The 20,774-nt window shown below is 41.6% G+C and overlaps 3 protein-coding genes across 5 annotated transcripts in view; 1 reads left to right on the forward strand and 2 right to left on the reverse strand.

The window, feature by feature from the left end:
* The window catches only part of LOC145440404 (rab proteins geranylgeranyltransferase component A 1-like), a 266,120-nt gene that overhangs the window by 183,257 nt on the left and 62,089 nt on the right, over window positions 1-20,774 (reverse strand). The window lies entirely within an intron of this gene.
* The window catches only part of LOC145440427 (dickkopf-related protein 3-like), an 83,826-nt gene that overhangs the window by 18,040 nt on the left and 45,012 nt on the right, over window positions 1-20,774 (forward strand). The window lies entirely within an intron of this gene.
* Window positions 904-20,682, reverse strand: LOC145440398 (uncharacterized). Of its 3 annotated transcripts, none has more exons than XM_080318002.1 (16): window positions 18,085-20,682; window positions 13,581-13,786; window positions 11,203-11,249; window positions 10,036-10,095; window positions 9,851-9,968; window positions 9,636-9,789; window positions 8,528-8,556; window positions 8,352-8,465; window positions 8,186-8,288; window positions 8,000-8,131; window positions 7,600-7,724; window positions 6,741-6,907; window positions 6,414-6,672; window positions 5,346-5,688; window positions 4,376-4,607; window positions 904-3,830 (listed from the first exon to the last, which is right to left on the reverse strand). In XM_080318002.1, the coding sequence occupies exons 1-16, from the start codon at window positions 18,187-18,189 to the stop codon at window positions 3,151-3,153; spliced, it is 2,874 nt and encodes a 957-aa protein (XP_080174128.1). In that variant the 5' UTR covers window positions 18,190-20,682; the 3' UTR covers window positions 904-3,150. The 3 variants fall into 3 exon arrangements, with proteins under 3 accessions (XP_080174128.1, XP_080174126.1, XP_080174127.1); XM_080318000.1 differs by lacking the exon at window positions 18,085-20,682 and adding an exon at window positions 14,546-18,061; XM_080318001.1 differs by lacking the exon at window positions 18,085-20,682 and adding an exon at window positions 13,873-14,473.

The following is a 20,774-nucleotide window of genomic DNA, read 5'->3' on the forward strand; positions in this document are numbered from 1 at the left end:
AGGTATGACAGGAATACCTCAAGCAAACCACCATGCTGGTCCGATGCAAGCAGAATATCTGAATGAGCAGATCATTCCCAATTCAAACGGAAACAATAGGTACATTTTGAAATATACAATGATTGTTTAGCCTCTCAAGTGTTGCAAGAACCAATAGTCATTATCAATTTTAGCGCTTCCCGCATACCGTATGGAAATTTGGGATCACGAATGAGTGGATTCCCTAACATCCAAACGCTGCCAGAAAACCCACAAAATGGAGCAGAAGATCTGTTTGCGGACTATGCATGGATGGGTGACGAAGACGAATTTGATAGACAGGTCAGAAAATGTTGTCACTAGTGTAATATATTAGGCCTATATATTGACTCAACTTGCTCACTTGATATAATACTTACGGTATTGCTAACTGTCATCACATTTTCTTCCACATCCACTGCAACTGCAATGATAATAATTCTGCCAATAACATCGCACTGTAATAAAAAATGATGGTCTTATCTGGAATACAATAGTACGACGTAGCTAATGTTTAATTCATCTCAGGTAATTGAACAAATGGAACAAGAGGCTTTTTTTGAGGCCTGCGTTCAGCAACTATGCAGTGATGACACACCAGACGAATGCACATTGCCTGGCCAAGGTTTGATTGAATACGCTTTTATTCCTCAATATATCAATACTAATTATTTGGAACTTGATTTGTTTGCAGGCGATGGCTATTCATCCCAGCTACCAAATGAAAGCATGGGTCGTTTGACTATCAATGAACCACGATCAAATGTAAGATGTGTGTAACACGAATTTAATACAGTATCTTACTTGCGTTGTATTTTGCAGACTGCTTTGAACCCGAATGCCGTCGAATTCGTGCCACGCAGGGTTGTCACACAAAAATGATGATTTGATTATTTTTTTTTCTCTTTAAAATTTTCAAAACTTTTGACCACACTGTTAAATTTTCATGTTCGTTCCAGGCTGTGTCTTGTGTTCTTACATGGTCTATTGCAAAATTTTTGATACCGTACCTCTGGTCTTGTGAAATTCTGTGTTAGTGGCAATGACTTGATAAGTGTTGATGGACTGCAGATTCTTGGAATGGGATATTGATTTTTCAAAATGGGATGCTTTAATTTTGTGGAGGTGTAGTCGAGATCTGCCTTTTCGTTGTTTGGTACTTCACTTTATCTAATTTGAATACTCTTGTTGCTATTTCCTAATGCACGAATTCATGTCATCAGCTTTTACTGCCGTGCGACTGCCAATATTGCTGCTTTGTAGTGGCAAATATTTCAATTTATGCACGGGTTTTGTTGATAACTGTGGAATTTGAACGGTTGTGGTCAGAATTGTTTGAAATTCAAAAAAATATTTTACTGGAAGTATTTTACTATGAGGTGAAATTAACTAGGGCTAAATTGAAAAAAATAACAATGTATCTTTGAGGTGTTCATATTGAAAGTCAAAATACTGATTGTGTAAAACATTGCTTGACAAATATGTTTTAATAAACTTCGTTGTTTTTGCTTAATTTGGCAGTTTTGGGTATTGCTATATTCGCAGGGTTTTGAGAGATAGTCAGATAATGTCTGATACGTCTGGGTCAATCGACGGAGCTGTACTTGTATATGAATTTTATAATATATCGTACTTAGTGACGTAATTGTAGCCAGTTTCGAAGATGAGTAAACCATCCTGTACTACTGCCCCAAGTGCACACTAGGGCTGTTCAAAAATATCTTTTTTCCCGGATCCAGCCATTCACCGATTAAATTGTCAGGTCAGGTTACCCTAAAAAACGCTGCACACCAACTTTGGTTCAATTCTAACAAATATAGAACTCTGCAAAGCGAATCAAAATTTTTAATTTATTAGGGGAAATGGAAAAAAAAAATTCCGAATTTTTCTGCCAACCCCATGAAATTGTTGAGCTGTCTTCAAAGACGATGCAAAATAAATTTGACTCAATTCTGGCCAGTAGAAGCGGAGCTTTGTGATTTTTTTTATGATAATCCTCGGATTATCCTTGAATAGTGGATAATCCGAGAATTATCAACGAAAAACTCACATAACTCCGCTTCTCCTTCTACTGGTCGGAATTGAGTCAAATGTTGTAGTTAATTGAATTCTTTCTGGTAATATTCACTGCAGCTACAATATTCTATGTGAAGCAGTGTTGGGATGACTCGAGTCAACTCTTTCAGATAACTTGACTTGGCGTTTGAAAAATGTGGATTGACTCATGGTTCGAAGAAAAATTTTCGAGTCAGTTTCAAGTCATCACAAAATCGGTGTTGACAGTGTCGCTGTACCTTTACGTCCACTTTCTCGTCACGCTGATGTGAGCATTGAGTCCCAAAAAATTGTGCCGCCTGGTTTTACTGTGTCTCCGACGGTATGTCACGAATAAATTAACCGCAAAACGTAGGGGTTACATCCTCCTGTCGTAGACTAGCAGTCTATATATCTATAGCAGTGTATTTCTGCTCAGTGTTCACAATAACGAACCTTTGGTGCGGTATGTTTTACATGGGACTGACATACTGCAGTTTGTGGATTGTGTAGCTGTAGGAGCTGTATTATCAATTTGTTCCTACTTTTGTAGTTTAAGATTGAAGCAATTCTAAATCAAGATTTTGGAATGTAACTAAATGCAAATAGTGTATTTACTGCAATTCTGCTTTTCACACGCATGAACTACAAATGATTTGGAATAAAACTCTATTATGTCCATACAAACAATGTCAAAAGAATGATTGATAGAATAATAATTATGACATAACTTGTTTCAGCAGGCTACCACCATTATTTCAATTCCGATAATGCACTAATGAAGTCACTAAATAATAAGAAATAAAATTAAAATAATCGTGAAAGCACCTAAAAGTAGTCCCGAACAGACCTTACGACGGTCTCAAATATTTCTCAGCTGACATACGGTTATTGAAGAAAGGAATTGTCAGAAAGATGTTTTGTGCGATCAACAACATGGATGTGTTCGCAGCCAAACGCTTGCTTCTTCACACAAGGCAATGCGAGGAGCACTGGCACAAACACAGGGCGAACGATCGACTTGAAATCGGGTACAGTGACTGAACTAGGTAGGAATAAAATTAACGGCAGAAATGTCAAACTTGATCGCGAAAGAACTCAAACGTAGACAGTGTCTTTGTCGGTTTCGTCAACCTCCAGCATGCAGGTCTTGATCATGTCCCTCTGGGCTTCGGCACGAACTATGTTACGATCCGTTTCACCTTTCAAAGGTCTCCGCTTCTTGGACTTGTCAACCTGCGCGTAGATAGCTTCCGACTGGCCAACTCTCATCGGCTTGGCAATCGGTTTCGCGTACAAGGCTTCCACGTCTTCATAGTTTGGATCCTCGTTCGAATTTGGAGGGTCTGGTGGTTCGTTGTACAAGTACCTGGTCGGCGATTCGACTTTGCTCGATTCCACCGCTGTCAAATAAGATCTTCTAGGAGTCGGCACAGGCTTTGTGCGCGGTGTTAATGACTTGGAGCTGCCAGCTTTCAACGAAGAAATCTGCGGTTCTCTTTTGCACCACGTTGGAGGCCCATCGTTTACGTGATCGTAACTGTTGTCCCCAAGGACAGTGTCAGAACCGAGAGACTGTGACCTTGCTTGTGACGCCGTATACGACTCTACCGAGTTCAGAATATTACGCGGCAGGACTCGGATTCTGGTTTTGTCTTTTCTTGCTTGTACGTCCTTGTCAAGAACAACTACTTCGTAGCAGTGTTTCTCGCGTCGGTTTGGATGATTTTTGTTGGCATGGGGAGATCTGGGGATGCCTTCAGAATCAGACTTGTAACCTGGAAGAGAGACATTTGATTGTGAATAAAATAATGTAGATACGCAACAAGCGACCTCAATGATGACACTGATTTCATGGCCAGAGGTCAGAGGTCCTCAGTAACAAAGTATTTATACTTCTTCAGATTACTTGGAGTAGCTTTTGCCTACATGCACTGCTTACTCGAGGGATATGTTTTTAGACAACTTCCAATTCTATTTAACACTTTTTTAAGCATCACTACTTACTGAAAAGTAGAAAGCAGTTTTGGGGTAAGTTTTCATCACCTTTATGAGTGAAATTGTCATATCCTGTACAAATGAACTCGTGTACCACGGTAACTGAATATATTGTGGCAAATTGCACCTATTAATAGTATCATTTGGAAATTTTGGGTTAGCCACGAAGACGCTCCCTGCAAATTTAAAAGTAGTCAACTCCACATCATATCCCGTATATCGTTACTTCTAACGAACGATTGACTACTTTCACCACGATTGATCAAAACAAGATCTATCGTTCCCCGAAATCATAATATTCGTGTCAGGTGTATTTCATCGTTACCTGACGAGGCGTTGGATATGTGAGTGTAATCAGACGTCAGACTCGATTGGCTCTTTCGTTCTTCCGACGCGCTCTCGCCTGCGGTCAATTTGGATTTTCCAGAAAACATTTCCGGCCTTGGAGGCTTTCTTGGTGGAATCTTCCTGTCCAAATTATCGTCGACGGATGACGCCGATGAGAGGCTTGCTTTAGTTTGTGACTGGCTGGTGACGGAAGGCTTTGTTGTATGATTCTAAACAACAATACAAAGTGTTACCGTAACAGCCAACTTGAATGAGTAGTATCGAGCTTAAGTCTACATCAATATCCAATGATGACCTGCCGCACAGTTGATGGTCTCCCGAATAGCTTCAAGTACTAAAATTACTAGACACCCATGCTACATTACATGAAGAAATTGACCTGTCCTCCATCGACCAATACGTTAAGATTATGCATAAAGCTCGCTGCCTTGTGCATTGAGTCAAGCTGTCACAAACGATATGCAATTAAAACTAGGCCTACATGAAATGTGTACAATTTAACATAAAATCAGCAGTTCCAGTGTTTCCATTAGCTCAAAACACACAGATTAGACTGTGATGCAACGAACGGATAGGAGGATGTCGAAACGACCATGGTCATCAACCCTCCATCCACTCGGCCTACAGGTTTTACTAGAATTCAGACCCGATGTACTACTGTTTAATCCTGATTTTTCAGATGTCGATCTTTCGACACTTTAAGTCTTTTCATTTTCACCTTAGTAGGTATCTTTCTTATATGACTTTTTTGAAAAGATTTCGTAATGGCGACGCAAGGGAGGGGTCCAGATAAACCTACGACACTTTCAAGTGTGCTGCAGCCAGGACTGTAATATGTCGTGCCTATAGCGGTGGATTAACCAACTATGCGAATTTCTCTTATGGGAGTTGGAACTTTTGGGTTCTAGATGAACATTTACGGAAAGGCTCCTCATTCGCATTCATACCTTGGCTTCGTGTGAGCTACTCGAAGGCGGCATCGGTGCTTTTCTCTTTTTCTTTCCCCTTCTCTTGGAAGCGGAAGATTTCGGCAGATGCGGGGAATCCAGAAGAGTGTCATCGGAAGACAAAAACACGTCGTCGGAACTGAGGCCGACATCGCTCGGATACGTTTCGGAACACGACTCGGAAGCAAAGCAGCTTTTAAACCCCTCGTTCTTTGCGGGTTTGAGAGACGCTGCCGCTTTTTCACGATGTTTCTGTCGTTCGCGGACCCTCTCTTCTGACGGTCTTCGCGGCACTGGGGGCTTCGCGAACTCTTTTTTATTCTTAGACGATCGCATCGAGCTCCTGTAAATAGCCACAATACAAAATGAATTCTAGAAACGTTACACCTTAGGTAGCGCGCAGAATTCATACCGAGTTTCCTGTCTTGGGTTGTAAGATTGTTGTGTACAGTGGTTACATTTGTACAGAGAGCCCTGTGCCTACTCATTCTCATTCTGTTTTCTATGTATCAACTTGGCAATTCCCAAGTAGTACATATTTTCTGTCTTCAGTAGCTTAATATAGTAGAGTTAAACCACGTCTGCATAATAACTTTTGTGATCTTATTATATGTAATACATTTAATACATCTACATACTAAGCCCCAGACACCAATAGCTCATTGCAATCTTGAATGCAGATAAGCTTGTTTACACTTAGTTAATCCACATATGATGAAAAATTCAGAGGAAGCCAAGTAGCTTCTTTTCTATTTTACTGATATGGCAGTTTCAGGTAAGATTATCATCAAGATAAATATTGCTTTTTCCGTTGACCATTCTCCAAAATTTAAACTGCTTTTCGATAAGAACTAAATGTCATATCTAAAGTTTTTAAATAGTTAAATCTCATATATTTATCAACAATCATGAGTTAACCAAATATTGTTAAACAATTGGACCTGTGTGAAAAACGATCTTTAAGCTACAGTAAATCACTCGGGAGAAGGGCCTACTCGGTATATTATTGAAGCCTACGCTACTAGTATGCTACTGATGTAACTTGAGAAAGTTGCACAAAATGCTCACAATATTCCATCGAAGCTCTTTGTCCTCAATCTGCTTCCCTTTTTTGGAGTATCATTGTTCATTGTATTCTGGACATCTTTCAGCTTTGTCACTTTAGTAGCAGACCGGTTCAGAGCCCCATTAAACAAACCCGCCCACGGTGTGCCTGCCGCGTTGGGATCGCTGTGATCGCCAAGGGACTGAGCCTGCATTGCAGTTTTCTTCACTAAATCGCCAATACTGACAGCTTCATCATCAGATCTCGCTGGAGAATCCATGCCTTAAAACGAGAGATTCTCAACAATGCCGCCATGTCATTACAAACAGCCCAGCGGAGCGCGTACTCACTCAGTTGCTTGTAAATCTGAGCGTTTCGTGATGGCGAATCGAATAACAATTTGGCCGGGGAATTGTAAGGTTGCGGGGACGCGATAAACATGGGTCTGGCCCCCATCTTGTTTGGCAAGTATGCTCTGTTCCACGCTGAGCAGTCGTTGCGATGTTGACGGATATTTCTACAAAAAAAAAATCATCGCAATCATTGTCTACCGTAGTTCATTCTACCAGGGTTGGTGCCCCCACATTTACCTTGGAAAATAAAATATCCAAACACAGATGTGATTTCCTAAGCGATTTCACCGGGTGTCGTATCAGTTTATGTAAGGCACAACATGGCGCTAATCTGCAAGTATCCATGATACTCAAATCCTTGGAGGTTTTCATGGAGACAAAATGACTTGAAGTGGACAAAAGGATTCAAATTGAGTGGTGGACGTCATTTCTTCCCGATTCCTATAAGTGCCATAATAACTACCGTATATTATCAGCAACCAAGATCTTTATATTATTAGAGAAACTTGATGTTGGGATGCGTAAGTGTCAAGCGGCAAAACCTTAAATATATTTGTGGTAATATCATTATCGTCAAGCAGCAGATGTCACGATGTCTAGATATTTTTCACAAGGGTCATAATTTCTCCACCAAGTTATATAAAAGATCATAAATTCAACTATTTGTTGTTTAGTTCTATAACGTGGGTTCTTGGGAGCCAGCCACCAGGAATCGAACCTGACACATTTGGTTTGTGAGACCAGAGGTGTAACCACCGAGCTGTCAACCAAGAAATGTTTCGAAAATAGCTCTAAAATAGTTAGAACTGACTTAATTTTAAAAAGCACGCACAAACAATTCGGATAAAACACATACCTGATCCATCGAGTCATCTCATCCTTGGTGCTGGCCGAAAACAAGTGACGATTTTCGAAATCCCGTATCTGAAAACTGTTCGGCCTTTTCTGACGAAGCTTTTCGACTTCTTGAACTTTCAAGTCCTGAAAGTTGAAGAATTCCAGCACAAAGCTCATTTCACAAGCAGATCAAGTTCTGATGATGTTTTTTAAAATTCACCAGCGATTCAAGTCAAGCCCAGTGACTCGCCACCTGGTTTTAACCAGTTTTGAGTATACACTACAATATTTGGAAAAACAGCTTTCAATCATGTGTATATATTCCCAGGAGCACATTACCGCAAGTCATATTGAATACTATGAATCGAGGTCCGCACCACCCCTAGCCAGAACCGCCATTACAGTTCAAGTGTTCTTACAGGCACCATCAGATCGATACTGCATTGCGGATTCTTGCACGACACGTCCTCGGGATTCATCCAGCACAGCAACTTCCCGGCTTTCACTTCGCACCACATGTACGACCAGCAAGGCACCCCAGTTCCGATTTCCTAAAACAAGTTTCATTTTCAGCAGCGCCCAAGGTAAATGCCGCCATGACATACCATAGAATGGAGAAATCCTGTCATCGCTTTCTCGGTGACACATTTCGGTTGCGCAACCAGTCGACAGGTCAAACTACCATACAAAGGCAGTAACGGCTTTGCTCTGGTGTGAGACACAGTAAGTTTGCTAGTACAATATTCCAACATAGCGCTAATGATTGTATACCTCATCGATGGCCCATTCGGCAAGATCACTTTTGTGATGTCGTGCGACTTTATGTGATCGTCGATACAAGTGTAATCCAGGGTTAGAGAACCCAGTTTTTCATACTGCGGTCCGCTGAATGCAAATACATGCAAATTACCACGTCACGATTTCAAATCCACAGTGCAAACACTTACACGTGCATGTTTGCTGCAGGGCTCTCTTTCTGGAAATGAAGAGGATTACATTAGCGAAGTTGATATCCAAATTTAGAATGCTACTGACATATAGGAAGCCAATCATTTTCTAAAGGGGATTCCGGATCAGAATAGCATTAACGACTATAATCACCACTCATATCAATCCTGGTAATTGCGTCAAGATCAAGGGTGTAAGTGAGGAAACTGTTTTCGTTACCAGTAACTCCAAAGCCGAGTTGAACAAGTCTCCATATATAAGGTGATTTTCCTTATCATATTTAGAGGTTGTCAAAGCAGCAAGCGTTTACACTCAAGTAGAAGTAAAATAATTCCGTACATTTGCTTTTCCACAAAGTTCTTATGATGATGATATCACCCATAAAATTGATGCACCCATCTCAAAACTACGTTTTGCTTTTCAAAATCCCGAGTGCAAAACATAAGTAGCAGAAGTGTAAGTAGTCTGAAAACTTAATACGTAGCGCCAGGGTTGTGACCACGTCCCAAGTCAATCTCACTTTTATAGTTTTGACCCAAGTCAAGTCGAGTCGTTTTCAATTCACCACAGAGAAAAGTCCAAGTCAGTTAGTAGTGGGTCGAGTCTGTGTCTTAGTGTTTTGACTCGAGTCCAAGTCAGTATGTTCCTGTTCAGTTTTCAGTTCAATCCACCTTTTTCAACTCTGCTCGAGTCATATACGGCTCGCATTCATAATATCGTAATTTTAATCAGTTGTAACAGTTTCTGACCATATTTTCAAGTATCAGGACTGATAAACAAAATTCCAATAATGTAGTGACTTTCTATTCTTCGAAGTTATAATGAAATGTCTGCCTTGGCCGTCCTAGTCTCGAGTCATATTTCTACAAAAGTTGACTCGAGTCAAGTTGAGTCACCAAAAAATCACGACTCGAGTCATTACAGCCCTGCGTAGTTCAAGTAGGCAAACCTACTTGGGTACTCCAAAAAAGTGGAGGTACTTCGTTACTGACCACCTCTGGTCATATTCAAACTCAGGTACAGATCCTGAATATGTCACAACCAGTAGTTTCAAGGATGTCGCTCGCCTATGCGGCTCCCGCGAAAAGGCACACTATGATCGCTCACCAGTCTGTCGCGGATTCTCTTTCCTTCCGATTTCCCGATGGATCTGTTCAGGCGCGACAAAAGTTTCTGCGGGGTGGGCGCCGACAGCGGTTCCCCCGCCATCGGGAACGCGTGGATCTCAATATCCATCTTGAAATTATGGGCGGTGTCCTCGCTGAATGCAACAAGCAAAATATACGGGACAACTCCCAACGTGAACCGTTGTAGCTGCTCACAAGACGATGATGTCGCGGAAATTCAGGTCCGTTGTAGTCTTGTCCATGCACACCAGCTCGGTGTCTTGCACTTCGCAACCGACGCGGACCAGGCAAAAAACAGCGTAGCGATTAAAATCTAAATACACCAATATATATTCACGTAAAATGGAAGTACTGACGGCACAAGTTTATATATACTTTACCTTTGACTTTCGCGCCGGAGAACTTTGCCGCATCAGACCACATCAGCGGAATACGGATGTCTGAAAAAGAGAAAGAAATTGATTACATTAATTACAAATCATTGAAATCAGTATGACAGCTTAATGATTTTGTGATTATCACATAGCTTCACTTATACAGACATTGGAATATATTATATTATTATAGGACTATGATTACAGACCAATTTTCTCAATTGTTGGAATCATTCGATATATTCCTAGCATATTCAGGAGTGCAATAGGCATTGAGTGTGCGATACAGCTTCTTCGTTGAATGGCATTTTAGCAACAAGACGTCAATCAGTGAAATGCATATCATAAGAGCGAAAGTTATGATGGTTCTACCTCAAATAAACAATTTCATAGGCATCATCAGAGTTAAACTACTTTTTAAAATTACCTAAGCAGTTTTAAGGGATAGTTTTCTACCAGCACATGAGGAAGGATTGGTTTGCTTACGAATATAACCCCGTCTATTATTACTCGTGACTTGCGATAAATTTAGCGACACTTATCAGCTGGAGCAACTTCGGTACGTTGAATACCAAGAGGATAGGGTTGGAGATCTCAATCCAGAGACGATTGTCTCTTCAAGGGGCAAGAAAGCGGGATTTCAATGACGATAGAGTTTATCATGCGATAATGCATTTCCGCACAGTCGTGAATATACGGGACTCTCTCGATGACGGCAGGATTAGCGCAAGCCTTCCTTTTCAATTGTCGTGTCATTTGAAATGTAGGAAGACATAAATCGTAATATGATCCCCCATAGACTACAAAGTCGTGTCTATATGATAGATACCAAGGTAATGCTACAGAACCGTAACAGTTTTCATGTTAAATTACACGTACTTTCGCAGCCTGTTCAGCGAGACAAAATACAAAAATATACTCATTGAACATTCCTAACGTGATTCGAAACGATAAGTAGTGGAAATAAGATATCGTAGTTACTTTCATTACCCAGCATGCAATATCGTTTCTGTGCGAGGACGTATTCAGCATTCAAGCTTGAAATTCAATTAGGCACGCAATTTACAACACGGGAATTATAAGCAACGAGTTCACTATTCCGATTTTGATCTCGCTCGCAGAACTGCAGGAAGTGTGAAGTGATAATTGCGCGCTTTCGATAAAATCTATTACCTGAGATCGCAACTCGGCCTCTGCATATCTTGGATTCCGTTTCGCATCTGCATAAAAGACGGAGATAAAAACGGGACAAGCGGGCGACAGATACGGGTGTGCAATGCAGGGACGCAACAGCGTAACCGTAACTGCTGTCGCTGGCGTAACCAGGGCGGGCGGAGCTTGCGGCGTAGAGAACCAAAACATGAATTAGGGCTTGGAAATTATAACAATACTTCAAGATCCCGGTTAGATACGGACTGGGGATTGGACTCTGTGATACTAGATCAAGATTTGAACGCCATATTTCGAACGATTTCGAATTATCTCTACTCGCGTAAGGTACGATTCCCAGTCATTACGGGACATGAAATCGGATACCATCGTGCTTGTAGTTACGATTTCAATGCGAAACGCAAATCGGGACTGTGATTTGATAAGAAATTCGTTCGTTGGGTGACTCCGGCCTAGAAGATTTCGGTCATATCGGGTCTCCAAGTCTATACCATGTAAAATATAGTTAGGAATACATATAAAAAATATGTACTAAATATGTACGTGAATGTTTGTCGACATTGCCTAGGCCAGGGGTTCTCATCCCTTTCTTGGCCGTGGCCCATTTTCCGGTTTGAAAATGTGGTGTGGCCCACCTCTCATCTTGGAGTCACCCTATTCAAGGCATGGTAAACGACTGCGCCGATATGCCTATTTCTCTAAAATATGCGCATTTCTCTCTTAATTTACTAATGATATTTAAATTCAGACCAATTGTACCATTCAATCGCGCGAAGCGCGACGAAAATTTTCAGTCGAATAAATATCCTCCAATAAACGACCAACGAAACAATCTTGGACCCCTTCGAGGTCCCGCAATCGGGGGTTTGGGTGCAACAGTTACGGCCTTGGTAGATCATAGGCTGAAACTCCTGTGTGTATTATGATCGTCCGCTGCTCCATTCGTATCGCGAAACACAAACATCAAATCCACGCATCCACCGTGTGATTGGGATTTTAGTTCCACTATTGTGGGGAGTAATATAATCAGTCTGGGTCAGCTTCAAACAATTCATTGGTGAATGGGGTACTACAGAGAAGTGGCGAAAGATTTTCAATATGCATGCAATAACACGTCTTGTGCCAAACCAATTGAAGTTACAATGTCAGAATATTCAATCCAATGATACAATCAATTCATGTGACTCTTGGATTATGTACAATGATATTAGGGCAGACATTTTAAACCCACTCCATATATTAATGCACTCCGCTAACTCCTCAATCCGTTACGATTCGTTGTGATGGTGCACTATACCTTCACCAAAAGTTGCTAATAATTTGAAATTATGGCTATTTCACGACTTGCCTAAGTAGCCTACAGTAAATCTATAGATCAATTATATACATTTCATTCCGAGTTTATTGCACACCCCTTTCAACGGCATACGACAAATTACGACATATGCCCCAGCCCTGCCAGGATGCTTGGTTACTTCAGAATTGCCTTCCAGTTATTATATACTCGAAATTATTTTAGTTGCCGTTAACCCCGCTTTGGACTTGTACAATACATGCTTACTCCATACGTGCCAACACGTCTGATCAGAGTCGGATAAAAAGCTTTACGTAGCCTACGTATAATTAGATCGTATGAATATATTTTTAGCGATTACCACAACAAATATAACTAAACTTTCAAAAATTTTAAAATTTTCCAAATGGCTTTGTGGCCCACCTCAAATGCTCCTGTGGCCCACCAGTGGGCCATGGCCCACCCTTTGAGAACCCCTGGCCTAGGCCTATACTATATTTCATGGTTGACGGATATAAGAATTCTCTCTCTCGTTCACACCGTCCATAAGAGCTCTAGCCACAGTATGACGTAATTGGTTTGTGATGTCATAAGACAGAAATGACTGTGATCTCACGTCAATGCCGAAGAATTTCCGCCTTCGCAACCATTCGACGACACCTACGGATTTCACGCAGACTTGTACGAACAACCGACCTATAGTTAGTTGACAGTCGACTAGCTACTCGTTTTATTTAGTAGTTCTAGTTCGAGTAGCAGATTTTCAAAGGTGAGTAGTTCTAGTTGTGCATTTAAAAAATATTTTCCACATGTCGTTTTGCGTGAATCGTGATACCCGTGTTCTGCTGTGTGATGTTCTAGCAGCCATTGGTAGCTCCGAGTCAGCACTATTAACAGTGGGGGATAGTCAAGGGTGGGTTTTGGGGATCGAAACCTCCGCCCTTTGAATGTAGTTAGTTGTGTTTACGCTAGTGGTCGTTAGTTCTACGACTTTTGAAACGTAAGTAGTTGCAGTTCTAGTTGCGCATATTGAAAATACAGTAGCTTGTACAAGTCTGATTTCACGGTAACACTTGGCGTTATATACCCTTCCTCGTCCATGACCTTTTCCATGATTTCGGCCGTCTTGAGCTTCTGCAGCTCCGCCATGTAAGTGTACATCCGGGCATTCGACGTGTGCAGGGTTTTAGCCACCTCGAGCAGTTGGTCTTCGTGAGTGCAGGCGGCCAACATCCTGGACGCACCGTCTCGCAGCTTAATCTCTCGCTCGAGCTTGTCCTGTATGCCGACATGCTGCCAAGAAATTCACACTCGATATATATCCATCGCATCGCTCCCTAGCATCGCGAAAAGCAATCGGAAACAATAGCGCTCCTTACAAGGACGGCAGAAGAGTTACGCCAGATACGGCCTCGTCGTGAGTTCGCGGACGACATCCACAGGAGCCGGGATTGTGATGTAATCACAATAGTACGAGAGGCGACGAACTTGTAAGAAAAGTTCCTGACGCTGACACAAGAAGCGATGCATAGCATCAGCTAAAACTTTATGCCCAAAACCATGCGCTATCGCTATCAGTCATGATATCCACGTAACAAGGCAAAATCCTCGCAGCGAAACAAACTACAGGTACGAACTGCCGCCTATCACAGCAGCGTGATTTCTATCTGGGAATGTCCACTCGCCGCATTATGGTCGAGTTAAGTCGCGAGAGATGATTGTCGACCAAATTAGTAATCGGAACGTCGATTTAAGCGCGTGATTATATCGATTCTTTCATTAACTTATCCTGTGGAGTGGAATATGCGTAATGTCTGCGTATACACGTTTGAAATACGTCAATATTTTCCCGCTATCGACGTGTGGAACTGAGGAGTATACCGAGTCGGAGTTTCAACTTTGGAATGAATAATATTGAAGTAGTTCGTATTCAAATAAGCATGAAATATCCTGCGAAAAATACCGAACCTATAGCGAACACAATAATATCGTCGGGAGAAAAAAGTAAAGCGAAAAGCAACAAAAATTATTTCATAAAATCCGCAAACAAACCTTTTTCAAACTCGCGCCAATCTGTCGAATGTAAAACAAATTTAAATCCAGCAAGGCATCCGCGTTTTCGAAAACCGGTATTCCGCCGACGCTCATGTCGTTTTCGACTGTCATATCCGAGCATATACAACTACACGCACTGAAACGCATCGCGGACATCATAATCAAACCGACATGCACCACAAAACTCTGCCGATGTAAGCACCCTGGCTCTGCCTTCGTAACGATGCTAAAAACTCCTTCTGACCACACCACCGCATCGCTCGTTAATTTCTAGGCCAACAAGCGAGTCAGTCCTATACCAGGTAAGATAATTCCGATCGGAGAAAAACAACCTTCCAAAAATGAATCGGTACTTCGCCACCGGAATAATATGAGATATTGGTGAGAAGAGAAAATGCATCAACGCGAAAAACAGTGCCGGCCCATTATATATGGTTATCGGGTTCGGGTATGAGAGAAATCTGACGGCGTTCTATTTGATTACCGTAACTTCGCACCGTCCATTTCGGTATCGCTCACTCCAATAACGCCAACTTCCCGACAAAACAAATATATTCGACGTCGCATTTCCGCAAAAAAACAACGGGCCACAACGATCGATAGCAGACAGACAGCGACCGATTGAAAACCGCTATAATGACGTCACAACATTCGAAATCTAAAAATCTGACTGGAAGATTTACATCACGCAGACACACGAATGCAGCCATTATTGTATCGGGAAATGCACTGGTAAACGAATGCTATGATATAAAATACACCATCCTCTCTCAACAATAGCCAAAACGAATGTATCACTCAATACTGATACGCGGAAAATATCAGTACCATACTACCACTTTCTAATTAAAGGTACGCTGCACTCTACGCGTAACCTCCGCATTAGCCTACAAGAGATAAATCCCCGGGGGATCATGACGAAGGCATAGGATTGGTGATAGTGACGTACAAGGACATCGGTGCGATCGTGGTCGCTACAAGCAATGTTGAATTTCAGATTCCCACAGCAGGTTACAGAAAAAGTAAATAATTATGCCTACCTACTCCCTGCGAGCATAGGTTTTAACCGGAAACCGACTCAAATCCAAAATATGTCGATATTTGAAAATCTTCGGGTGCCTACAATGAAGTATGAGATCTAAACATCTGACATCATTGCTTATTAAACATCATTCGCTAGTCGACACAAAGCGGTCAAGAATGAGATTATACACGGTTTGGATTACGATTTTGTCTCCCCGCAATGAAACTACCACACGCTTCCTCATCGCCTCCGTACATCTAAAAACCTCCCGTATGAGGTTAAGTATATTTGGACACCTTCAGCTTGCACAGCACAACTGCATGTGTGAAATGTGACACCATCCGTCAAAACTGCAAGCGCCAAACAGCAATCAACAAGTTTCACCCGGGAGCGTGCTTGCGACAGCATCAACACGCAGGTGACCGGGAACGCCACTTGTATGACTCCGATATCATCGCAATCGATTGGTCTTGCGTCTGTCGCGGCGAACTGCATTGACGCAAACAAAGGTCGCTGACGAGGGCCGTCAATGACTCTTTCATTTGTCGCCGGAACAACAAATTGGACAATAGCCAGCCATGTCGACAGCTACGAATTATGCGCATCGAGTTTTCTTGCTTCGGTGGTCCCGGATTCGGCCAAATTACTAGCCGAGGTTACAGTCATTTAAAAATAGAGAGCGGAATTAAATCTGAAGATTACCGATACATTCAGTTCAAATGCGTATATTTGTTATTAGTTCGCGAAGGATATTAAATACACCTGTTTGTCCAATTCTCAACGGAGAAATACTTTGGAATCTCTTTCTGCATTTCATATCTTTTATGCGACTACAAAAATGAATGTCAATTATACACCACATTAAATATGCGGCAAATTCGTATGTCATCGACCGAACCGATTTCGTACACAACGCTGAGGGCTGACTAATGTACAATGTACAAATTGTACATATCTCTTTGCTACAATGCTACGTGTTTTGGATGCTGTGATGCGAGCGATCGAGATTGCAACTTACAAGGCTACCATGGATGGTGGGAAATATCGCATCTATAATTTCAGTACCGTACTCGAAAATATCGTCTCCCAGCTCCAGATCTCTACTCGAACAAATAATACTATAGATTCGGATTTTGAGTACTTGAATCAGCAGTGTGCTCAGCGCTAATTATGATACGGGCGAAAAATTGCAGAATGGTATCGACGATTTCACACACAATAAGCATAAACATTTATGATCAGATACTTCTTACATATCATGTTTCAGAAGTAGAAGGAGAAAACAAGTACTTTGCTCACGACCACCGATAAAAACAACGAATAATAGTATCGTAATTATCTTCAATTGCCGACGCTGTCATCAGACTGGAATAGAGAATGAATAAGTACTTTTCCCTGGAAAGAGGTATCACAAAGCCACGGATTCGTTCATCAGTAAATTCGACACGACGTCAGCAGCAGGCACTTGCTTCATTGGCAAACGAATACCATTACTGACATGGCCGTTTGACGCAGCGCGCCATTTCGATCGTGAGATCGTGTCCCTCAACACAATCTCATTCAAAAACTAATGATAGTGGCACAATGCGTGACGGATTCGCGTGCTGCTAGATTTCGAGACATGGCGGTACTCGCCAACATTTTACGATTCAATATCAAGAATTCGGACATGTTGACAAATAGTCGGTCTAAGACTCCCGTAAACTCATTTCCGCTTATCTCATCGCCCACGAATGGACGACATAATTCCAGATACAAGTCCGACAATCCCTTCACTACAATTATGCAGGAATAAAATCAGATCTAAACTATTAACAGATTAAACTATTAAATACCATATCAATACAACTCATACAAGCTTCACGTTTCAGCACCACCATTTAACTTACCAAATAGGATTAAAATATCACAATGAGTAGCACCTGCGAGATACACATTGGCAACGACACCGTAATAATAGTTACGCAGCGGTGGTCGAAGATTTCAGCTCAATTCGGGGTAAGACTGTCGTCGCTAATCATAGATTATAAGAGTGATGCATAACGTTGATCTGGCACCTGACGGACGTTGATCGCTCGGTAACCTGATGTTGGGGTAAACTATGGGAATTACGTAGCTATGGTTTATGACGATATTTCTTTTCAAATCGCCTCGAATCGGCAAGAGCGGCAATTACGGATGGCCCAAGGCTGAAGTGACATCATTCGCCAAACTGAAAGCGATCAGACGGGAGAAATTGGACTCAATGCGAATTATTTGAACCTTGCACTTATTGAATAAAGAATGCATCTGGTCGACGAGAGAAATTTGTTCGCGGGTGCGCCGGCTGATGTTATTCATGAGGTGCGAATTAACACAAATTCGATAATGCGTATCGACCGTAACTGAAATAGCAAATACCGCACAAATGGGAAAGATTTACTCTCAGCAAGATACTCATCGCGGAACCTTTTCCGGTAATGAAGTCATTTGCTAAGTATGACGTCACATCGATAGAGATAGGCCTACTTACCGCATCACACAATCTCCGTTTCCGATCCTTCTTGCGCAGGCTTCTGTTCATGCTTCTTCCTCGAAGCAGTGGGTCGAACTTGGGTTTCTTTTTTACGGACGACATCCTTATTACGTTAAAACTACGAAACTACCATAGCAAATGATTAACATGACAAATATGGTGGGGGGGCAACGCGAAACGAATTCTAATAAACACAGGCTTGCTGACAAAGCAGTACCGTAGTGGTAGTCCACAATCCACATTCCCTGTGAATGCGAGTTATAAAGAGCAGCGAGTCTTACGATACTATAAGTTAACAGCAATAATCAATGATCATTCAGTACCTGAAGATAATACTGATTGCACTATTGAATAACAGCGTCAATCGCGCGCTAATAGATGGACATGGACAAAGTCATCAGCTAAGTGGAGCATCAAGACGCTGCGCTTTCGTTTGTCATGCTAGCAAACGGCTGAAGACGTACATATCACACGGCGAGAGAGGATGTTTCTATTCTGCGTTTCGCGTGCACCTTGCTAGAGTGAGAGGTGTATGTAGTATACCACATCATCTTATAAATTGGAGTGGAGATGGGCGCATTTAAAAAATAACTAAGAAACAGATTGGCCATCAGATCAATTATTACAATAAATCAACTACAGGTAAGTTTATTGTCGTCGTGGAAACAGATCCTTTCAATATGAGAAACAGTAGGAATAAAATGTAATAACTGGACTGAAGTGTAACTCTGAAGACGAGGGTTTAACTAAAGCCAGAATTATAAGTTGAAGCAGTTCTAATTCATGTCACATTCTCATTCAAGAGAATCCCACCCACTAATACTTGCACAATGCACATGTCATATCAATTGATGCTATGTATAGTTCAGGGGTGGAGGTGAATAGCAGAAATAGCGTTCCTTAAACAGGATTTATGCAAACAGAATGAAGAACAGGTCATACATGTGGTGAACCTGAGTCGCAGTTCTGGCCAATGGGCTGCATCACAATTGTGAACTACTGCGCTGCATCAATATGTTTCATTATTATGTTACTGGTCACTTCATGGATTCATTATGTCGACAATACTGGTCGCATTGTAATAGAGATTGTCACACGTTCATGATCTAAGTCAAATATTTTCTTCATTAACTTTCGGATTGCCACAGTGGATTATTGATCCCCTCCCGAAGCTCCTTTTCATAAAGTCTAAGGAACTACCATATCTTCTCCTTTGCTACAGGTACTCTTTATTTGCTATCCCAATATGGCCTATATCCAAATACAGCCTTCCTCTCTTTCCTCAACCTCAGATTGAATTGTTGAACATCATCTGACAAATACAGTCCGGACACTCCTTACCTATGTAACGGTTCATAGTACACCCGATTCTGGCTTCTATAACTTTTTATCCAAGATTCGACAGGGCTTGTCTTTTAAATCCTGTCCAATCTAGTCACTCCTTGTGTAGATCTTAGCATCCTTAGCTCGGCAACTTCAAGTCCAATTTTCTTCCTGGCTCTTTACTGGAGCAATGCTCTACAACTCATACGACATGGATGGTCTTATACCCCTGTTCTGTAACTATTTCCTTTCAATATAGCTTATAGTCGAAAATACTACAACGTTATCACCTGAGCTTGATCGCCACTATAGCAGTTGATATCCATAGCAAACCATATCGGATTGCTTCTAGACGTTCTAGTTATGTGCTTCCTGAATATAAGCTAGGAAAGTTTTAGAAAAGTGGATCTCAACCGGGTTCACGCCTCTTCCAGGGCCAAAGGACTGTAAGCTAGTCGCATGGTCATGGCGCTGCTTGCGTACTCTACAACCTTACTCGGGTCCCAAACCACTCAACCATGGCACTCGCAAACATGCTGGATTCATAAGCATAACTGGAACATGGCTGTTCAATCATCTATCATAGAATTGTGACAAAATACTGTCGCTCATGCATTCTATTATGTGGAAACATGAACAAATGGCAGTACAAGCATCAAAAGAAGGCGCTTTGTCACGTTGCTTCCTTTAAATTTTTTTTTAGGTAATCGCAATCGAACATATGTGGGCCACTCCGAAACTGTATAATTTATAAGTGCTATCGTAACCCTTTTGCACAACACCTACTGGACATAAAATTCATTACTTTATTTTTCAAACTGATTTATATTGTTCACACTGCCCCCTTTCTTTCAAAACTTCCAAAACACACACCCCCTTCCAGGTCTCTAACTATAATGCGATACTCTCTTCTATTACTTTTCATTCATTGTACATGCCTCCTCTTTACATCGCCTAGGCCAAGGTGGGTGTCTGATTCCCAAAGAATACTCCAAGTCGTTTCGACACCTCCCTATCTTTTCATTGTATCTCTGGTGTATTGAACTGATAAAAATTGCTAATAAACCGAGCTGAACCCCGCACTGTCTTTTAATCACTTACATAGACATATGACTTAACACCGGAGGAATGGCTGTAAACTCTTGGCTATACGTCCACGATGGCTAGCAGATACGATACGACGAGAAAATCAATCCTCAACCTCAAACTAAATACGCAGCAGACGAGCAGTGGTTCGATTTCGATACTCGACGTTCCGAGTTCCGACTCACGATTCACGAATCGATTGTTTACTAAAATTGCCCGGCGTAGTTTGAAATGTACGATCAATGATCCACGACCTCCGTATGCATTGGACCATGATA

The sequence above is a fragment of the Botryllus schlosseri genome, chromosome 6 (genome assembly GCF_051294905.1).
Source record: "Botryllus schlosseri isolate E-star chromosome 6, Bs_hap1, whole genome shotgun sequence".
Taxonomy (NCBI): domain Eukaryota; kingdom Metazoa; phylum Chordata; class Ascidiacea; order Stolidobranchia; family Styelidae; genus Botryllus; species Botryllus schlosseri.